The sequence below is a fragment of the Ciona robusta genome, chromosome 7, assembly GCF_009617815.1.
Source record: "Ciona robusta chromosome 7, ASM961781v2".
Classification (NCBI taxonomy): domain Eukaryota; kingdom Metazoa; phylum Chordata; class Ascidiacea; order Phlebobranchia; family Cionidae; genus Ciona; species Ciona robusta.
Genome location: NC_143241.1, coordinates 2,149,242 through 2,170,009, shown reverse-complemented (window position 1 = coordinate 2,170,009; position 20,768 = coordinate 2,149,242). Strand labels below are relative to the sequence as shown.

General features: G+C 35.4%; 2 protein-coding genes across 3 annotated transcripts; both read right to left on the bottom strand.

Annotated features, from left to right (window-relative positions):
* Window positions 1-1,957: 1,957 nt before the first annotated feature.
* LOC149733430 (lethal(3)malignant brain tumor-like protein 4) lies at window positions 1,958-6,742 on the bottom strand. Of its 2 annotated transcripts, XM_089881934.1 has the most exons (7): window positions 6,601-6,742; window positions 6,001-6,138; window positions 5,715-5,837; window positions 5,259-5,426; window positions 4,926-5,093; window positions 4,531-4,597; window positions 1,958-4,190 (listed from the first exon to the last, which is right to left on the bottom strand). In XM_089881934.1, exons 2-7 carry the CDS (start codon window positions 6,067-6,069, stop codon window positions 2,152-2,154), a joined length of 2,634 nt encoding a protein of 877 aa, XP_089738060.1. In that variant the 5' UTR covers window positions 6,070-6,138; window positions 6,601-6,742; the 3' UTR covers window positions 1,958-2,151. The 2 variants fall into 2 exon arrangements, with proteins under 2 accessions (XP_089738060.1, XP_089738061.1); XM_089881935.1 differs by lacking the exons at window positions 6,001-6,138; window positions 6,601-6,742 and adding an exon at window positions 6,179-6,323.
* Window positions 6,743-12,371: 5,629 nt separating this feature from the next.
* On the bottom strand, window positions 12,372-20,710 carry LOC149733429 (carboxypeptidase B-like). Its single transcript, XM_089881940.1, has 12 exons — window positions 20,557-20,710; window positions 19,174-19,249; window positions 18,858-18,928; window positions 18,690-18,744; window positions 18,442-18,549; window positions 17,801-18,001; window positions 17,207-17,317; window positions 16,609-16,812; window positions 16,130-16,216; window positions 15,303-15,387; window positions 14,674-14,786; window positions 12,372-12,671 (listed from the first exon to the last, which is right to left on the bottom strand). The coding sequence occupies exons 1-12, from the start codon at window positions 20,616-20,618 to the stop codon at window positions 12,603-12,605; spliced, it is 1,242 nt and encodes a 413-aa protein (XP_089738066.1). The 5' UTR covers window positions 20,619-20,710; the 3' UTR covers window positions 12,372-12,602.
* Between the last annotated feature and the right edge of the window lie 58 nt (window positions 20,711-20,768).

Here is a 20,768-nt window from a genome sequence, read left to right as displayed (position 1 = left end):
AAATGTATAAGAATTAAACTGCTTTACAAAATAAATAATATGTGTTAGCACGGCCTACTAGAGATATCTCTCGTGGTGTCAGCCGAAATACATACGAGAGATATCTCTCGTGGTGTCAGCAAAATACATACCTATACTTTATGTTATTACTTTATTACTGCAAAATGTATAAGGTTAATTGTATTTAACCATCACTTTTGAAACAATTCTTTATTTAAAAAAAAATTACAAATGAAAATATTTATATGCGTGTAGGTGGGGCTGGGTGAGGTCAATTTGACGTGAGACGTGCTGTACTTGATATTTAGCATGTGGGTGTTTTTAAGGCTTGTCTGCCAATATTCGCTTTATTGTGTGTTTTGCGTCCTAAATAACGCAACCGTCACGAATGGTTTCACGCCTCTACTTATTCAAAGAACTTATTAGACCGTGCTCCATTGAATGTGAACACGACTGAAATATAAAGGTAAGAGAACAAAAGTCAAATTTCCTTGGCCTTGAAAGCAGTAGAATACCACGAGAATTACGGGAGAAACACATGGGCGTAAATCAGCATCGATTTTTCTTTACTTTTAAAAGGCAACAGAAAGCGTTGCTGTTACTTTATAATTTAAAAGGTGATTCGAAATTAAAATTTCCCTTAATTAAACAATATGATTCCACATAAAGCCATCTTATGTAAACATTGTCGGTATGATTCCCCTTTAATAAAAGTTATAACATAAGTTTAAAAGCCCTGCAACGCCAGAGCAACACTCCATACGTTATACAATAAGCGTGCTTAGTAGTTCCTACGCCCAAGTCACACTATGGAGTAAATTAATTACCTCCTTTCGTTGCGTTTCAATAGACACTCAGTAAAATGTGACACTGCTTACTTTGTCGGTGTCCCCTACCAGTTAAAAAGCCACAACGATGAAACTTTATTCCTTCACAAAAGGATTGGAATGTAAAAAATATGAGACAACCGAAAGGGCATTCAGTCTAAGAGCGTGGTGTTTTTCTAAGACATGTGTCCGTCTCATTTTACTGAGTTGTTCCGTTTGGTATTGGCGGGAAATTGCAATTGCCAAAATCCCGGACGTGACAGAAAACCTATCTTATTACAAAATTTACATAAAGAGTGTTGTGCAGTGTGTTGTACAGTTTAGAGGTATATACTTTAATACACGTTCACAATATTTGAACATTCTGTGTAGAAAGTGTCCCATCTTACCCCATGGTACTATATAAACGTTTCTCTATACCGAGCAAAATAACGTAGAAACTCAAAGACAGAAAAACAAGTAACAACATATTGATTCTCAAACTCTGTCAACGATCCCTAATTTTCTGCTTCTTCTGCCCAGCTAACAATCCCGAAGGGTTTTACAAGGCACATGAGAATACGAGTTAGAGCGAAATACGATTTTTATTGAATTATTCGAGATAATCTATCTCACATATTAGATTCTATGCCTTTGAATGTGACGGCAGACTTAAAATAAAACATTTTCTTATAGCTAGATAAAATTTGAACCGAAACGCACTGTCTGTATTATATCCAGTGCAGCATACAAGGTTTGTGCGCATGGTAATGCACTGTATAAAATTTTGCTTCAATAGTTAACTTTTAATTGTTTTATCACGTATAGCGTGTTGTGAACAATAAAATGTTTCCGTTATACTTCTTGTCTTTTTGGTTTTGTGTATTATTTTGAACATTAATTGTTACTGCAACATCATATTAGGGTGGGGTAAGATGGGCCATTTTCTCAAGCTCTTATCACAACCATTAGTAATAAGAAATATTTACAGAATTATTTAACTGTAGATCCTCGAGATTGGTTCAAACACGAGTATAAAATCTGATGTATTTATTTTATGCTAACGATATTCATCTTACCCTAAAGAACTATGTCGAAGCTGTCTACGTATATATGTTTGCCATTTCCTATTTCCGATCGGTTGAAATGAATTCTTTTCTATCCGATTTATTATCTAAAGCAGAACGGCAGTAAAAATACAACGGAAACGGAAAATGTTTAAGAATATTGACCACGGTGAACCCAATATATCATTCTGTACAAGATATCGAACATGGAACTTATAGAAAAAAAAGCGTTGACAAGTGATTTATTGACCAATACCAACGGCGACGGATGTTCGCATTTACCAAGCTGCAGAAAAAGCGTTAGGATCGACAGTTTTAAACATTAGAATAGCGTTGTATATTTTTACTGCAGGACCGAGTTTAATTTTAAGAATTTTTAAAATGTCTTCTTGGGTTAAGAGAAGAAGTGACTCTCCGTCTATTTCGTGGTCGATAAAGAAAGTCCCACATTCAGTCTTCCCGGTTAGGACGTTAATGAATTCTGCAACTTTCTCTATAGACCATGTTTTTACTTGCTGTGCTTTGATGCCTTCTACACCAGGCAGACGTCGCACATTCTTTTCCCAGCATACAGGTAGTTCTCGATTCGGGAAGGGGTTTAGACCTGGCAGGAAGGCTTGCTCAGATGAACCCAAGGAATCAACCGACTTTCTTGTTCGCGCGTGCCTGCGACAACGATGGCGACGTTGGTGGTGGTACGAAGAAGATTGCGTGGAGACATTTGCTTCATAGCTAGATTTTCTGTCGACGCTGTAACTGGAATACAAGTTCGCTTCGGGGCGACGACGCCTTCCTCGCTTTTTCGGCACAGGATTATTAATCGAATCCCTCCTTGCAACATTGCTGGTAGTATGTGAGGTACTTCGGGCGCATCTTCTAGGTGCCCGATTGGCAAGGCGATCATACATCACCGCTTTGTTAAGATTCTTCGGAGCGTACGGGCAACCAAACTCAGAATGATGCTTGCGATGATTATTCTGAAACTTGGTTGATTTAACGTGCCCAATACCTGAGCAACCGGGGGTAGGACAACCGCCTTTAGAAAGATCTCGATCTTTTACAACGACCGGGGGTTCAAGCGGGTGGTCTGTTTTCTGGCACCAGTTTATAGGGTGTATGTCGAAGCTGTCTACGTCATACCACTCGTCGTAAATCGTATTCCAGTCGTCGAAGTGAACTTTAATTCTATGTTTTTCTATTTCACTAACGGTTGCAACTCGCACTAATGATTGGTTGCGTGGGTCGACGGCTTCAAGCTTCATTCCAACTTCAAACTCGTGTTGGATGCATTCAAAGCATTCCGCTGGTGCTGCCCGTCGCCCTGTTTCATTAAGATGCTGATCCCAGGTAAAATATTCGCCCACAAAACCTTGGGGAGGAGAAAGTAGTCGACCGTTCTCCTGGCACCACCCGACAGGGTGAATAAGCGCGGATGAGGTGCGTGACCAGTAATCGTATTCCGATTCCCAGCCATCAAAATGTACAAGAACGTTGTTACCCAGCATGTCTATAATAGTGGCGACGCATATTAGCTCCGAATTTTGTCGATCGATCGCTTCCAGTTTATCGTTAAGCTCAAACTTAGTAAGGTTCGACAATGAATGGGGCATGGAAGCGAAGACCTCTTCAGGAGCGATTGTAAAGTTGGGCATGCGTTCTGCGTATGCGTTCCAACTAAACGTTTCCGGATCGAGTACTTTGGGCGGGGCTAGCTTTCTTCCTGTCCGTTCACAGAACCCACAAGGAAAGATGAACGGAGAGTCGGAATTCACCCAAATATCATAGCAGTCTTTGTAGCCGAGGAATTGCAACCTTAGTCGGTGGCCACGGACACGTACCACTGACATAGCACAAAATAAAGACTGGTTTAAAGGGTCTATCGCTTCTAGAAGAAAGCCCACTTTGAAATTGTTCGGTTTTAAGGGATATGGATCTCTTCCAGATACCAGTCTGAAATATTTTTCAGTGGCACCGATGGCGACACACTCCTCCAAGTATTTGGACCAACTAAACTCAACTTGGCCTTTTACTCGTAGTGTGTCGGGGTTGTTGAGTTTTGTCTTTGGTTCGTCGAAGCCGTGAGATCCAAAGCTCGAGGAAGGAAGACGAATCTTGATTTTGAGATCCCCTGTCTTGCCGATTTGCTTCTTCTTTGCAGGCTGGGGTATGATGCTAAGTTTGCGTTTGTGAGTCCTTGCGTTCTGTGCGATACATTTCTTCCCGCAATAAGCACCCAAGAAGTGTGAAGCTCGGCCGACATGTCCGCAAAACGAGCAAGTCCGCAATTCTTTGTTATAAGCACCGGTAGACGAATGCTCTGTTGATATATAGCAAAATGCTGTAACAGCTTAGCCATTCTGCTTCTTACAACGTTCATGCATATATACAGTAATGTATCGATCAGGTTAATTTGAAAGCAAAGCTTAATTACCTTAATTGCGCACATGCAAATCAACCGAGACTGTGTAATATAGGATACTGGGTTAAGCATTTAAAGTCTTAACTTTAAACCACGGTTTTTCGGCAAATGCTACATGCTTACGCACGCCGGGTATTTCCAAAAGAAGTTATAAAAATCCACCACAGTTTTATATTCTCTATTGTAACAAAAGCTTTTAATGGTCTGAATTATTGAAAAGGCGCATTGGCTAACTCACCCGTATTTATGCAGGTCATGTACTCAATGTTATCGCCTTCATTTCTTATTTCATCATCGTCTGTAAGCTGAAAAATTGGTTTTCAAGTGATAAGTAGAAGAATTTAACACCAATTTATAGATTAAACACTTACCACACCTTACACATATTCCGCGCGATTTCAACTAAATTTATTATAAAAGAACATATAGTAGGGTGGGGGAAGATGGGACACCTTTTCAATCTATTTTCTCCTCCAACTTGGTAGTAAACAAACATACAACGATTTTTTATAAAACTTTATCTTCACGGCTCCCACAGATCGTTGTTAATTGTTTAAAACACGATCAGGATATTTGGTTATTGTGTGTAAAAGGTGTCCCATCTTCCCCCACCCTACTATAAGTATATTTTACCTTTCCTTCCATATTAACTGGTGTTTCTGCCTCCATTTTAATTTCTAAAACAGAAGGTTCGTTATATTCGTTTTGGTTTTGACCATGATCGGTTGGGGATCTTTCACTGTTAGCAATGTCTTCGTCATCGCTTATAACTTCAAGGTATCCTGTAGAATTCATTCGAAACTGGAAAAAAATGTGAATAAATGTATGAATAAACTATAATAAAATGTAGGTTTCATTTTCTAATCCGACGACAATTATTGATTTTACCAAAGATAAACAACATTTGAAATGATTTATGTATTAATACAAAATGCAAATGAAAAGACTTAAAAACGAATAACTTACTTTCAAATTGCTGCCGGGCAATGTTGCAACACCATCTTCCCAAGCTAGATCAGCCGAAGCATTCTCTTCTTCATGAACCTCAAGTTCTTTCAACTCATTCTTCCCGTTGTCGTCCGTAGTCGAAAGGTTTGTTTCCGGAACGTTATATAATGTCAATAGATTGGGATTCTGCAAACGATCTAGTATTGATTTCTGTTTGATTTCCGAAAATGACTAAAGTTTCACAAAATGTTTAAGAGTCTTAATAAATGGTTGAATTTACTTTTATCTATTTTTTATCCCCTTGATTTAAAACTAAGAACATTTATTTTTAAAACCTTATTTCAACCCTTTAAAGCTGGTAATGTTTTTAAGGAAATGTTTTTTGTTATATATTTCAGTACATGAGATCTATATGGCCCATGGGATATGCTCAAAAGGTTAAACTTCTAAGATAGCTAAAAGATAAATTCTCACCCCTTTGATGTCGCCCGTTTCAGAATTTGACTTCGAGTTATGACTTAGTTGAACATTATCTTCGGCGTTCATTTCTTCGAAAAGTTGATCATCACTTTCGTGTGGGAGTTCGGCATCATGTGTCTGTGTATAGAAACGAAAATCAAACTTATACAGAGCGTTCTGATGACCACTGTCTTACATAATACGAAGAATAAAAATTCACCTTATCCGTTTAATTTTCGGTAAACATTTTACTATTTAGCAATTTCTAGGGAGAACATATTATTTAAAAAAAAATTATTACCGAGTCGATATTAGGCCACGATTGACTTCGTTGTTCCTTTTCTGTGTTCCCGCTTTCAACAAGCGACATGGTGGAATAGCATCAAAATTCTCGGAAATATTACACAGGTGTTGCGAAATATAAAAATTCTACTTTGCGCTGCATAAAAACAAATTATATTAAAAGCTCGTTTACGAACCTTCACATTTTTCATGTTTACATTTAAACAGAACATAATGTTGTTATAAATCCGAAACAGACTTCCGCAGTTAAATCATCTCAGTTCGTATTCTTTCAAAAGACTGTCACGATTTGTACCTAAACCGTTATCCAACTTTTCTATCAATACATATGGTATAATAATCGTATTCATATTAAAAAATGCTCATATAGGGTTATGAAAAAAATAGGTAAGTTAAAACATATAGCTAGAAAAACCTAAATTACTCCGACTCCGTACGGCGGAAAGAATTATTTCAAACATGTTACAAAGACGTGTTCCCAAGAGACGTACATTAGTTGTAAGATTTGTTTTAAGATATCACAAAGCATTAGTACATGTCCTATCAACGAACTGAATTACCACAAGGCTTAGCAACGAAGAAAAAATAAATACCAAACCTTTCGCAATCACATTTAACGCTGAGGCCACCTTCGGATATTTCAATTTTCAGTGTAACAAACTCTTTGAGAAACTATGCTTGAAAAGTAACTTTAGTTATCTGTGTGGTACAACTCGACTTACTATACCACTTAAGCAAAACTTTTAAACTTTGTTTCTAAATACTGTATTCCCTACTTCATGTAACAGAGATTATATTGCAATCTGGTACTGGCTTTGCTGGCGCGCAAACAGTGTGCGCCAAACGTCAGAAAAACAATGAAAGAATGAGAGAGAAAGAAGGCGCCAAGAGCAAAAGGAGAAAAACTCACGCAGCGCGGGGGAAAATGATTAGAGGCGCCTCTGCACTGCCTTGCCGTTTTAGTCGACACAAAAAATCTTTCTAATGTTTTTAACATTAAACCTATTAATAAACCGACTTACATAACAAATTGTTTGTCAAATTAAAATATATGTATTTACTTTAGACTTTGGTAAAAAATAAGCGAGGAAATTTTCTTTTTTTTAATAATTTACTCTGTAGCTTTTGGTTTAAAACTTATATATAAATATTCTTATAAATACGTTGGGGATTTTTTTCTTTTTGTAACAATATAATCATAAAATTAAAAAAAAAACAATAAATAAAAACGAACAGTAATTATGCAAAAAAATAAAAACAGATTTTAAAGTACACCAGTATTTTCAAAACGCAATACACTTATTTAAAAAAATATCCTTCAAATTCGGTAAAAATACTTTCTATTGCTTTTACTTAACTAAAATCTTATATTCGTGACTGCCTATTAATTATATTAATGTAGAAACAATATAGATAATACTATGTGAACTTATGATCAGTTGTGTAAATGGCTATAATTATATACTATAAGTACAAAGTAAGCAAAGCTATTGAAAAACGTCCCGATTTGCTTCAATGAGCATTGTATTACAGGCTTCAGAAACGAAGTCGTCATTAACGCAGGAAGCGAAGACATCATGACTGGCAAAGAGAATGAAAGAGAAAATGAAAATGGGGCGGAGGAGCTGATTGGCGCAGAACCGTGAGGCGTTTTTGCCACGTTCGAAAAAGAAAAAAAGGAGGAATAAAGTAGGCTGGGTTTTGGAAATATTTTATTGGAAATGTTGATTGCTTGCACTTCAACTTAATCAGTGTACGTAAAAAGTACTGTCCCAGGCACCAGAAAATGTACTTTCGTTTTTATTATCAAATATTTTATTTCTTTGCCCCGGAATTTGTTGGTTTAAAACATACTAGAGATCTTTTGTTTACAATAGCGAACCTTTGTTAATATTTAAAAGAACGACAACAGAGATGAAACACTAAACATGCGTCAACATGAACTTTAATAGGCACCAGAGTTCAATACAAAAAAAAACTATAACTTCAGTTTACATTTATAAAGCGTACGGGTAAAAGTTTTTAAATCCCAGTTGGAAACTATGTCTTTTATTAGAAGTCGACCAGCTACGACGACAAACATAGCATTTTATTTCCCTTCCTACGCACTAAGTTCAACGAACCCAAAGTAGTAACAGTTCGTCGTCATACCGCGAGCGACACTCTATATTGGATTGACTTAGGAGTTTATTCCAAATGGTGGATACTATAATAACGTATGTTGTGCTATTGATTCAATGACGTTGGTACACGTCACAAACACACTGCCTACGCCTGGTCTAATTTAAGAAAAATACTTTCTCCGAAACAGAGCCCGAAAGCAGTGATCCTGTAATGTAAATATTAATAATACATTAGTAAGGTTAACAATGGCTATAATTATTTATTCCGGAAAACCCAATCAGCTACTTTGTTTATAACAGTATTTTTTAGATAAATAGCCAGATATAAAAAGGCTTATTCTAAGACTATAGAAAGAGTGACTTTTGACTATACGTGAAACAGAATTATTACTAGTGACACAGTAACTTCAATTTAAGCAACCGAAGTCTTAACAGCAGCGGTTGACATTTCTGCGAAAATTTTACCCAAAAGAAACCAAGCAAATAAAATGAATCTCTAGTTTAGTAGCTGGGACATATTACGTCAGATTCCAAACTTAGAAACGCGAATATGTGTGTGCAGTGTTACTTAAAAATAGAGCTTTTGTACGAAGCTAAAATAGCTTTTAAATTCGGCAAACTTTTAAAACTTTAAACCAATGGCGAGCTTTGAAGGACTGTAGCACTTGAACAGTCATGTTCAACATAATAAAGCACACTTGGATTTAAACGCAACAAGAACTGACATGCGTCACAGAGCTTGAAGTAATTTAATAAGAATAAAGCAACGGTCGTTTCGCCTTAATGGCAAGTCTAATGTGGTTTTTATTTAGCTACTAACTATGGCCAAAATTATTACGCTAATGTGAATCGGATTGTAACGACAAGGTGTTTCGAATTGATCCTTTAACTGTCTAATACAAGGGCGTTAGGTGCTTATAATGTTTAAATATACCAATCCAGGTTTAAAAACGAGTAAAGAATTAAAATAAGATACTGTACCGCATCACATGCATACAGAGTGACGCATGGCATATTTGAATAACAGTTCAATGCATTACTGTGTTTGGTAACTCATAACACGAACTGTTATTCGACCAGCACGTCAGGTTAAAAAAATATTTTTTTTTAATTTCATAAAATAACCTTTTTTGTGTTCCGTTATTGTGATCATACCGTAAAAAGTTTTTATGAAAGCATTCCTAATATTACTGTTTTTGTTATGAAACTTGTAATTTATGTTATAGATAAAAATGGAAGTTTTTTTTCAAGGCGGTTTCGCTCAGTTTTTGATAAGAGCAAGCCACTCACACCCCTCCGCGCTTTTTGTTCTCTTTTTTTATCTTAATCAATTCTCCGCTTTTCCGCTGTCGCTTAAATTTCCTGTTCATAAAATATAGCAGGAACACATTTATAATAATAACAATAGGCTCTCACGTAACCTATCACATGTCACCGGTTAAAAAAACGTATAATAAGTCTCTGGTTAAATTACGAACAAAAACACCGTTTCAAACGTATACACGGAAAAGTTTCCAACAGAATCCAATGACCTAAAATAGCCATATACAATAGCCTTAAATTAATTTGGGAAACTACATATAGGTTATAAAAAGAAACAGGGTAATTTTATAGTTACAGCATATTCAGCATACATTTATAGTTGGTTTGAAAGCTTTGGCTTTGGTAAAAATTTCTAATGCAAAGTTATCGCGTGTCTTTGCCAATACAATCGACATTCAAAATTGATTATATTTTCTGCTGCGTAAATGTTATTTGGCTCAAAGAGATCACAGTGCAAAATACTTTAGCTTGTTCCTAAGATTAAGTATAAAGCGACGGATTACAAAAACAAGATAATAAATCAACATCATACACTTTTAACATGTTACTTTAAGCAAAGTAATTTATACACCAAAATACATAGAGCCTACACCAGTAGAACTGTGTATGTAATAAGACAGCAAGACCAGTAACTGTTTAGTTGCTTTTCATTTGCGTCATTCGATATACTTGCTTTCATGAGGCTGAGCTTGCCACTTCCTTTGTTCATAACGGCAGTCAGTAGAATTGTCCCAACGGCTTTCCGTTTTGTTTTCTATGCTTTCAAAACAGCTTGTACTGTACTTGCAAATAAACTTGCTTAAAGTTTAAAAGCTTTTATTAAACTAACATAGGTCATACGTTACACTACAGCTGATTGACCTTTTATTACAGATAAAGCTAAAACGTACAAATTGTCCTTCTGTATAAAATTATTTGTGTTTATTATTCAATCTAATTTAACACGGGATGTTTAAATTCTTGTTCAAGTAGCTTTACTTTTAATAATTATAGTGTGTTCGTGTATGTAATGGATATTGTATGTTATTGTATGTTATGGATAAAATTATTAAAGCTATTTAAATGTTTTTCTATAGTTGTCATTCGTATTCAGTCAATTCTGTTTTAGCAATCGGCAATATAACTGCTTAGTAAACAAATGGGTTGTGTCGGGTTGTGGTATATACTTTAAAGGCAACGCCCGGGGTTAAAAATGCTGTTTATTAATACTTAACTGTCATTTAGCTACTATTTCAGAATAGTAATCTGTACACAACAGAATTGAATATGTTTTTTTGTACACACGCTGAGGTTGTTTTAGCTCTAAGTTGTAATAATAAGCCTATGTAGTTTAACTTTAATTGGATAGCATTAAACAATTTTACTCAAAATCAAAAATTGTCCACGTAATTTAATATAATAGAGCAAAGTTTACACGTCATATTAATTAAACTGGTGGAAAATGTATTAATTGTGAGCAATAAACGAAATGTAATTGCGCTTGATCAATATAGACAAAAACACATTTATTTCGGCGTGTATTTATTATATTATAATTTATTTTTAATTAAGAAAAATAGAAAAATTATTTTCTGTGATAACGGAAGGTTTGTTTTGCAATTTTTCTTTTTATGTATAAATTAAGACATACATAGAAACTATTCCCAGTGCTAGTTTCGTTTCGCTTTGGAAGTTTAAAAGCGGCAGCAGAAGGCTATATAGCTACATGCTACGTCAAACGTACAGGAAGGAAATATTAAAGGCATTTGCCTGCTGTTATAGCTCTGTGCGGATAGTAACTGACTACGTGGTGTAAATGTTTTCAACTTATCATACCTCCATAAATATGAGGATATATTTATTACACCTATAATACAACGGTTTTCATTTTATCTTTTTGCAATCTTTCAGCATAACATTTTTTATGCAGAACTGAATTTTTGAGTGCAATAATACTGACCGCTTAATAAAAATGCGGCTTTTTTGGTTGTGCAGCTTATTTGAACTCATATTGTTACGCATATTCCCAATATTGCCACACAAACTGTTTTGTCATTTTTGTTATTTTAAGTCTGACCACATTTCAACTTTACAGATTGGTGGCCTAGCTGTTTAGCAGGCAGAAAATTCGCTGTAGCTACAGCTTTATATAGTGTTGTGGTTCGCTAGTAGATATTCACCAACAACATATGTATAGTTAGCTTGTTTGAACTTATGTCAACGGTTAGTTCGACGACCGTTGCAAATATTTAACACGATCACCCAAGCGGAACGATGTTAACTGTTCCACACACCCAATCCAATACGCTGTACAAGTAAAACCGCTTTTAAAAGTTACATAACAACCACTCATTACATACGAAGTCGATACCTTAAATTTTTGTGCTAAATATGAACCTTACAAATATCTTGCGTATTGGAAAACACAACAAATATTTTCAAAACTAAAAAAATAGTTTGGGATATTTTGTTACTGAAATGGATAGCGGTATTTCGTTCCGTTCTGCCGATCTAGCAGAAAATGCCAAATATTTTAGGTATTTATAATGTAGCAAATCCCTGGTCTAACATGGTTTCTAAACGGGTATCAGTTACTATGAAGCGTTTTTTTTTAAATAAATATATACTTCGCTTATGCATTTTTAACTCCAAATTATCTCTGGGTAGTTTTATTTTAAGTCCTAAAAAGTAAAATTTTAGGAATAAATCCTAAACAATAGTGGTGTAAATCTGCAATGAATGAAATAAAGTAAATCATTCAACAACAAACTAGAATTTCATCGCTGGCCAAAATAAGTATAGGCTGCGAATGCTAATAATTACAGATTTTATATATAATTTAGGCTATGCGTGCGAAATGGGTTTAACCTTTAAATAATACGTAAATATTCACTATACATTAGCCAACCACTTAACTTGTTAGACTGTTATAACTAAAACAAAATTTCTCACATTTAATTTGAAAATGGTCTGTATTACTATAGCGATCTGTATTCATAAGAATTCACCATAATTATAGAAGTTAACGCAAAGTAACCAGCTTAAAAACTTAATTGCAACTGTATATGGTACGCTATACGTGTTTTAAAAGCAGTTACCCGATACCCAAATATGTCCACCATAATTGTATTTAAAGATAATGTAAGACATTTTTATTGACGTGTTTTGTGCTGATTCAACCTTTCATTGCCTCGTCAGCGATCACGATCATGGCTTGATACATTTCTTGACAAGTTCCTTCGATCTATAAACAAACAAGTTGCGTGAGTTTGATCATTATGCACGATTTTCGTGTATTTATGGCTCTGTATATAGTGTATCAGATACAAAATAGGATTTTCAAAAATTTCCAAACTTCAAGCAAATAAAATAAATGATAACCAACCGTTTAAAGATATTGAAAACGTTTTTTTTGAAAAATTAAATAGAAATGAAAAATGTCCGATTCTTTGTGCATAGTAGTGCGAGGGGAAATGGGACACCTTTTCAAGCTGTTTTCTCGTTTCATTAGGTACAGTCAACAAAGAATATTTAAAGAAATCTAAAACCGTATCCTCCGATTCCCGTAAGCCGTTGTTAATTGTTTAACAAGATCAGGATATTTGGATATTGTGTGCCAAAGGTGTCCCGTCTTTCCCCATCCTACTATATATCGGTAATGTACAATTTGACCCAACGGAATTTACGAATTATCTGTTAAATACTGAAAGCATTTTTTCGAAGGAATAAAAAACCTTCGATATAGTTTTATCGCAGTTGAAAAACGTAGAAGCCAGCATGTTGATACTTAATGATTATTTTGTATTAACAAATGCTTAGAAAACATAACAATCACATTTCCGGCAACGTTACATATAACATCGTTATACATTTAAACAACGTGTTGCTATATTTGCTGTACTTTTAAAGTTTTGCGCTTTTGTTACATGGGGATTTCCAACTCTAATGATTCTGTATTGAGGTTACAAATGCCTAAGTCAGCACTTTAGTTCTTGTACACAGAAACTATAATAGTAATCCCAAAATACTGGGTTCCGAAGATTTATACTACTTTGGCAATGACTATAGTAAGTAATGTAAGTTCGTCGGCGATGTGTAAATATTTGTACGTGATATACAACCAAGCGAACTGGGCGATAAACACACGGCAATAAAGTCTTTTGACTTTATGTAAAAACCCTTTATGAATAATAGAAATGAAGTTTTTGACAAACTGATTTTTTTTACTTTTAATTAAATTGCTATTGTGCATTTTTGACATAAGGTATTAACAGATAATATTCCTTATGTTTAACTATAGACAAAAAGATTAACAGAATATATGGAGAAAACAACATAATATTATTGAGCGCAAATTGTGCTGTGCCTTTAAAAAAATAAACGTTTGAAGCAGTCAGTGTTGGGAGTTAAGTCAATTATGTTAATATTATAGCAAACGGAATATTTTATTACTGCAACTGATATAGAGTAGGGTGGGGGGAGATAACTTTTCATTCTGTTTTCCCGTCCTATTTAGTAGTTAACAAAAAAATTTAAAGAATTATACAACTTTATTCTTACAGTTCCTATATACTGGTGTTGATTATTCAAAACACGGTCGGGATATTCGGATATTACGTGCAAAAGGTGTCCCATCCTGCCCCGCACTACTATATGTACCACAAGATTTTGCAAAATATTTATATTTTACATGAATAGAGATTAATTTAAAATTGTCAAAGCACCAGTATTTTGTTTGGAAAGTAACTTGTACATAAACGCCACAACGAATGACGCGTTTTATTGATAGTATGAATGTTTTGCTTGGACGTAATAATAACAAATTCCGAATATAAATAGAAACGCTTTTGTAAGAAATAGGAGAAATGTCAAGACAATCCCCGTATACGCGTCACACGTCACACCCGAATAAATAAGATAATGCAGATATTTTTAAAAGATCACTTGGTTAAAATACAACTCAGTGCATTTTATGGTTTTGTTATACGTGGTATATAAATATAAACTACCATAAACAACATGTGTAGGCGTATACGTGTATCTATATACACATCAACTATGTGTTATCTTACTTATATTTTGTATATATTATCTTGTACTTTATTATCTATATACATATACACACATATATATATATGCAAGATAACAACACAAAATGTATTCACAACCACAATATACATATTAGATACGCTCAAGGTGTGACAATAAAGCGATTGAACTGCAGGTTAGGTTTATTTGTATCTCACCTGCGACTCTGGCAGAACAAAGCCGTATCTACCAGTATCTCTCAATTCGACCGTCCACGATAATGGGATCTGATTGTTGTAAGCCATATCTTTTGAACCACCAGAAACAAGGTCTAGAAATTTGATATATAGTAGGTCGGGTTAAGATGGTTTTGTTTCATTTTCTTTTATACCAAAACCTTTGCTATAGCAAACAAAGAATATTTACAAAAATATTTAATCGAACCCTCAAGATTTTAAATGTTGTCATTTGTTAAAAATACAATTTTAAAATATGAAACATTTTGTTCTAACGGTATCCATCTTACTCCACAGTATTATATAGCGGGATGGGGAATTTGGGACACCTTTAGCACAAAATATATAAATATTCTGGTCGTGTTTTAAACAATTAACAACGGTCTATGAAAGTCGCGAGGACAAGGTTTTATAATTCTGTGAATGTTGTTTGTTTACTACCAAAATGTACGAGAAAATAGAATGAAAAGGTGTCCCATCTTTCTCCATCCTACTGTAACATGAAATATATTCATATATGTATTGTTACGACCCGTTACAACCGGTTATGACCCAGTAGGTATTGCGTTATAGAGGTAGTTGTTTTCGAATTTTACAAAAATAAAACTCACACATAGAATCATAGCCAGGTCCGAATGTATAATCCATTCCAGTAGTGTCTTTGATCGCCTGGGAAGCCCGAGAGGACAAATCATACTAAACAAAGGTCAAACTTTAATATCAAATTGTATAAATTGCATAATATAAAACGAATTTTCCAAAAATGTGGTTGGCATTTTTGTCTTATGTATTTTTACACCGGCATGTATTAAAGGAGTTTTATCGTAATACGATACGAGATACTTTATATTAGTGGCGTTCACAAACAGGCTAAATTGTGAGAGAGGCTTTTATATAATGCTTTGTTCATATGTTGCAACGCTTCCACGTAAACCACTGCTGCTGCCATTTCCTTTCATTGAAAACAAACGGAAATATAGTTTAACAATAAACTGTGTACATTATAGCTCGTGACTATGAGGTATTGCCAACAGTACCATTAGTGCCTCAGATACTTATACACCAGCAAAATACAAATTTCCAAACATAAGCAGTGTACAATGCTTAAAACTTGCTTTTTAGTAAAAATATTAACTTTATTGCACTATACGTTTTGATTAACATACATCCTTAGGATAAGAATAAGTTTAACAATAGAGAAGTAGAACTCGGTACAATGTGCATATTATAATCATATATATTAGATTGGGGTAAAATGGGACGCCGTTTCATTATATATTCTCGTCCAATTTGGATTCTTACGGCTCCCATATTAAAATGTTGGTATTCCTTTAAAACGCGATCAGGATATTTGGATATTATATGCTAAAGGTGTCCCGCCTTACCCCATATATATATATAGTACTGTATATATGTATACATAGCAGGTCGTATTTACCAACTGATCCGCGTTGGCAGTATCCTCGAATGCGTATGAGTAAGGGTACACGAACACCTGGCTGTAGCTGTGGAATGCGATGTAACCCTGGTGGTATAAAAGTTATCAGCGTGTGAATTCAAACACTTGTTATTATGTTTATGCATGCTGTGTGCATATCTATGTAAGGTTGTAAGGTACGAATGTGTGACCTTAGCGTATTATCATGTATAACCATTATGTATAATATATGTGGTAACTTGTAAGCGGGCAGGAGGATCACCCGTGTTACACCGGCTGTGGTTGCAACGCCATGCGAAATAAGATAAGTTGCAATCATTCATTTATTCAATGTAACCATTATGTTATCGTGTGCAATAAAACCTTTGCATTAGGTGCTTAAACGTTTGTGGCAGCCTTATTGTAACCATTTTTTAAATTATTTGACACATAATGCTTTTAAAATGGAATGTACACAAAATTCTTTTTAAAATTCTTACTCTTATGTTTCCAGTATTTTCCCGAATAATGTCTGAGAGAGCTTTAACAATAGGTTCCGATTCAACAGATGGCCCACAATATGTGTTGCTGCATGGGTTGGTCGAGGCGCCCTCTCCCGACCAGTTAATATCGAAATTCCTGTTCGCATCAACACCAGAGCAAGCGGTGCCGTAGTTGGATCTTGTCTTTCGCCACATTCGGTCCTAAAACACAACATTTAGAATATTTCATCTATCAGAAGTGTACAGTATCTTTTCTATCAGAAGTGTACAGTATCTTTTATATAATGTTTGTAACTTTGTAAAGCAGGCACGCTTTCATAGGATGTTTAATGTCATGTTAGTTTTACAACCAATGTATTTTAACGATATCAATTGGTTGCTATAAACTTCCTTTCCTTGTTGTTTTACTAAATCTGATCTTCGCTATACGAAGAGATAAATAATGTATGTTATACTTTTCTTTGTCGACGCATTTTACCATATACTGCTGTTTTACATCGACACTCCTGTTTTTCAATGCTCTCATACAAGGGAACTTTCCACTTACTTACGTAACTGTAACGTCATATTTAAGTAGCTGTGACGTCATACTCACGTCAGACCAGGTGTATTCGTAACCATCAACGTTCAAAAGAGGAACAATCACCCACGTCAGTTCGTCCATCATCGTCTTAACTTGCGCATCCGTCTCATATAAAGTAAGTAACTGCAACAGAAATAGTAAGTTATATATCGCGACAACCTCTAGCACAGCAGAGGTGACAGGTGCGAGGCTCGACATTGTTAACACTCTGGAAATGTGTTCTTTTAACAGTTACAAGGTATTGTTTCAGCGCAATTGTTCCTTATGGTGAAAAACTGCCCTGCTTAGGATAAATAAGTTACTCATTTATATATTGACCTTACAACAGGTACTTTTTAATCTATGTTAGTATGGTCCAGAGTATAAGACAACTCTGACCTATACATCCCTAGTCTTATACCGTGTGTGGCTTTGGGACCTCAACCATATAAGGAATATAGTGTATAATTATGGTCTTAATGTGGTAAGCACGGCGCGTGATCAGTTCAAACATTTTAAAAACCGATCATAAAGTTATAAGACAAAACAGTTAAAAAAGTAGCATTATAAAAATTAAAAAATGAGGTTGTAAGAAATTAAGATAATACTCGGAATTAAACCCGTTACCTCATGCACAAAGAATTGGCAGAATGCTGGTGCAATCCATTCACGAGCATGAACTCCACAATCAATAAGAAAGATCGGTTTATCGGTAGAAGAACCAAGTGTGAGCATGTTTACTGCACGGCCTTCCGTAGAAGTGGTCAATAAGCTTTGTCGGGCCAGGGTTGGAAACTGGGTTGCCATGTCTGAAATCCACTGCTGAATCTACGGGGGTTGTATTAAGGTTATAGGACAACATGTCTCGGTGAGAAATTGTTAGAACTAATATGGTAATGTTCAGTGTTTAATGTGGTATTTTACTTGATAAAATGCATCGTATAAGAGATTTTTTAAAAGCACGACCGACATAGTGACATATAGTAGGTTGGGGTAAAGACGGAACATGTTCCCTTTTGTGGTGCTGTATGAGCTTTATATACACCGAATATCCGGCGCCGTTGAATAAGTTGCGGTTAGCGCGCCTGTCTCTAACCCAGACGTAATGGATTCAAGGCTCGTTATTGCTACCACTGTGGGTATGTGTCCCTGGGCAAGACACAACGACAATTGCTCCAACCCAGTGGTCACTACTAAAGGGGCTAAAAAAATCAAATATTGTTCAAGTTTCTGGTGGTTGAATACCTAATACGTTATGCCAGCAATACCTCATCATAAGTGTGGTAAACATAGTAGTCGTAACCTCCAGCTCGTGTGTGAGCCCCATTTCTATCAAACTGCTTGTTGACGAGTTCTTGTACGTTCTCGATCTTGATCTGTACCGAAATAGAACAAAAACTAAAACATATTTTAGGCTTCAAATCTCAACTACTAAAATCTCATTCAAACAAATTAAAAAGTGAATATGGCTATTTCAATTTGGATAAGATACATAAGTAACTTCGAAATGCCGTACCTGGTAACTCATGCCGGCTTTTCGGAGAAGCTCTTTGGCCACCTTAGCATAAGATCTGAACAAACGCAAATTGTAAATATAAATATCTAATTGGCTTCTCAACGCAAGTGAACTATTACAGCAGAAACTGTAATTTCCGTCTGCATTAAAGGAGGTAATAAAACTCACCCTGGAAATCGAATGTCGACTGGATGTCCAACAAGAACACCAGATGCATCATCTGGACTCCAAAAATCGACCTAAATAAGGGACATTGGTTTAAAGCCAAACTGTATGATATACTGTTTCTATTTACCAACCTACAGTTAAGCTTCTGTATTAACTTAGGTAGACTTGTAGCTTCCTACTCAAGTTAAAATACTGTCAGTTAATTATCCTCGTGAGCCAGGTGCCTATAACACCTCGTAAACATTCGACGCCACATGTTATATAGGTAAGAGGTCTAAATAGTCAGCCACATTTATGAAACGTCACTTTTTATTACCTCTGTAACTCTTCCCACGTCTCGTAGCAATTTGACGTGTTGTGGTGTTCGTGGAACAACTGTAATCACCTGGTCTCTGTGAAAGCAAAGTATAACTCATTGAATGTTAACCGTCACATTATATTGGCGGAGTTGTGAAATCTGCATGCCTGCATGATAACGTGTTTGATGCGTAAATGTTAATTAGTAAACTTGTAATGCAGCGTTTGGTCTTTTTATGTCTGGGCAATTACTTTAATACCTGCGTATCTATATATAGGTTATACATTGTAAAAACACAACCTGACCATATAAGACCTTTGCACAGATTCAAATTAGGAATGCGGCTTAGTTTGTAAATATATAGCAACCAAAAGCATACCATAACACAAAAGTTAATTAAATACAAAAATTCCCTTCGATCCCTAGCTGTACTAATATTTGTCAGTGTCTCCCGCACGTAAAAACTCGTTAAACCATTCTTAAACAACCACTATATAAGGTGCAGCAGTTCTTTTACATAAAATCCACAATTTTACCAGAACAGATTTAAAGCCCTTCCTTGCATTACAGTTAATACTGGAAGCTTTAAAACTTGCTGGTGAATCGACAGCAACAACGCCTAATTAATTCTTCGCCGCGGCGTTGAGTTCTTTAGCGCTCGCTGCAAAAAAAAACGAAAGAAACCTGCCCATGTACTGTAATCATTATTTACGCACAAGACTGGTCGAAAGCATTTACAGTTCTAGGCTTTAAATTATATTTTTAAAAACATGCTTTGTTCGCTTTAAGTTTGTAAACAGCAAAGTTTAAACAAACCATACATTTTATTTAAAGTAGAGTGGTTGGTACATCAGGAACATATCCTACTATATGGTAAAGGGGAAAGATGGGATATCACTATATTCTGTTTTATCGTTACACTTGTTTGTAAATAAAGAACATTTAAAGACTTATAGCCTATCCTCGCGACTTCCATACGCCGTTGTTGTTTAAAACACGATCAGGACATTTGGATATTATGTGCTAAAAGTGTCCCGTCTCCCTCCACGGTTTACTGGAAGTATTTTTATGCAAACACGGCAACGAAAATAACATGCAATCGAAAGGAGTTAGCAACAAAACAACAGATGGTATAACATGCTATGGTTAAAAACCTGTTCTATTGATAAACGTGTTATTATAACAGGGCGGGTTAAGATGGCTCAAGTTTCCGCGCCCCATTTGGTATAGAAAACAAAAATATTTACAGAATTTGATAATTTTAGAACTATATATGAGCGTTGTTAATTGTTCAAAACTCGAAAATAGGAGATTAGGGCGATGACTCCAGGTCCAGCCTTTCTTTGTGCCACACAGTACTATTACAACAACAAATGAGGTCATTCTTTCATTCAAACTTACCCATCAAACCTCACAGAAACAGCGAGCTGCACGAGGAACAAAACTCCAACAAAAAACTTCATTTTAAATGTTGTCTGCTGACTGTACGAAGACTTGTACTATACAGTGGCCAGAGAAGGCTTATTTAACTTCTAATATCTTTATTTAGCCGTGGGAACAGACATGTGTTGTCGGGACAGCATTGTATTTACGATGTCTGTATTTTTACGTTC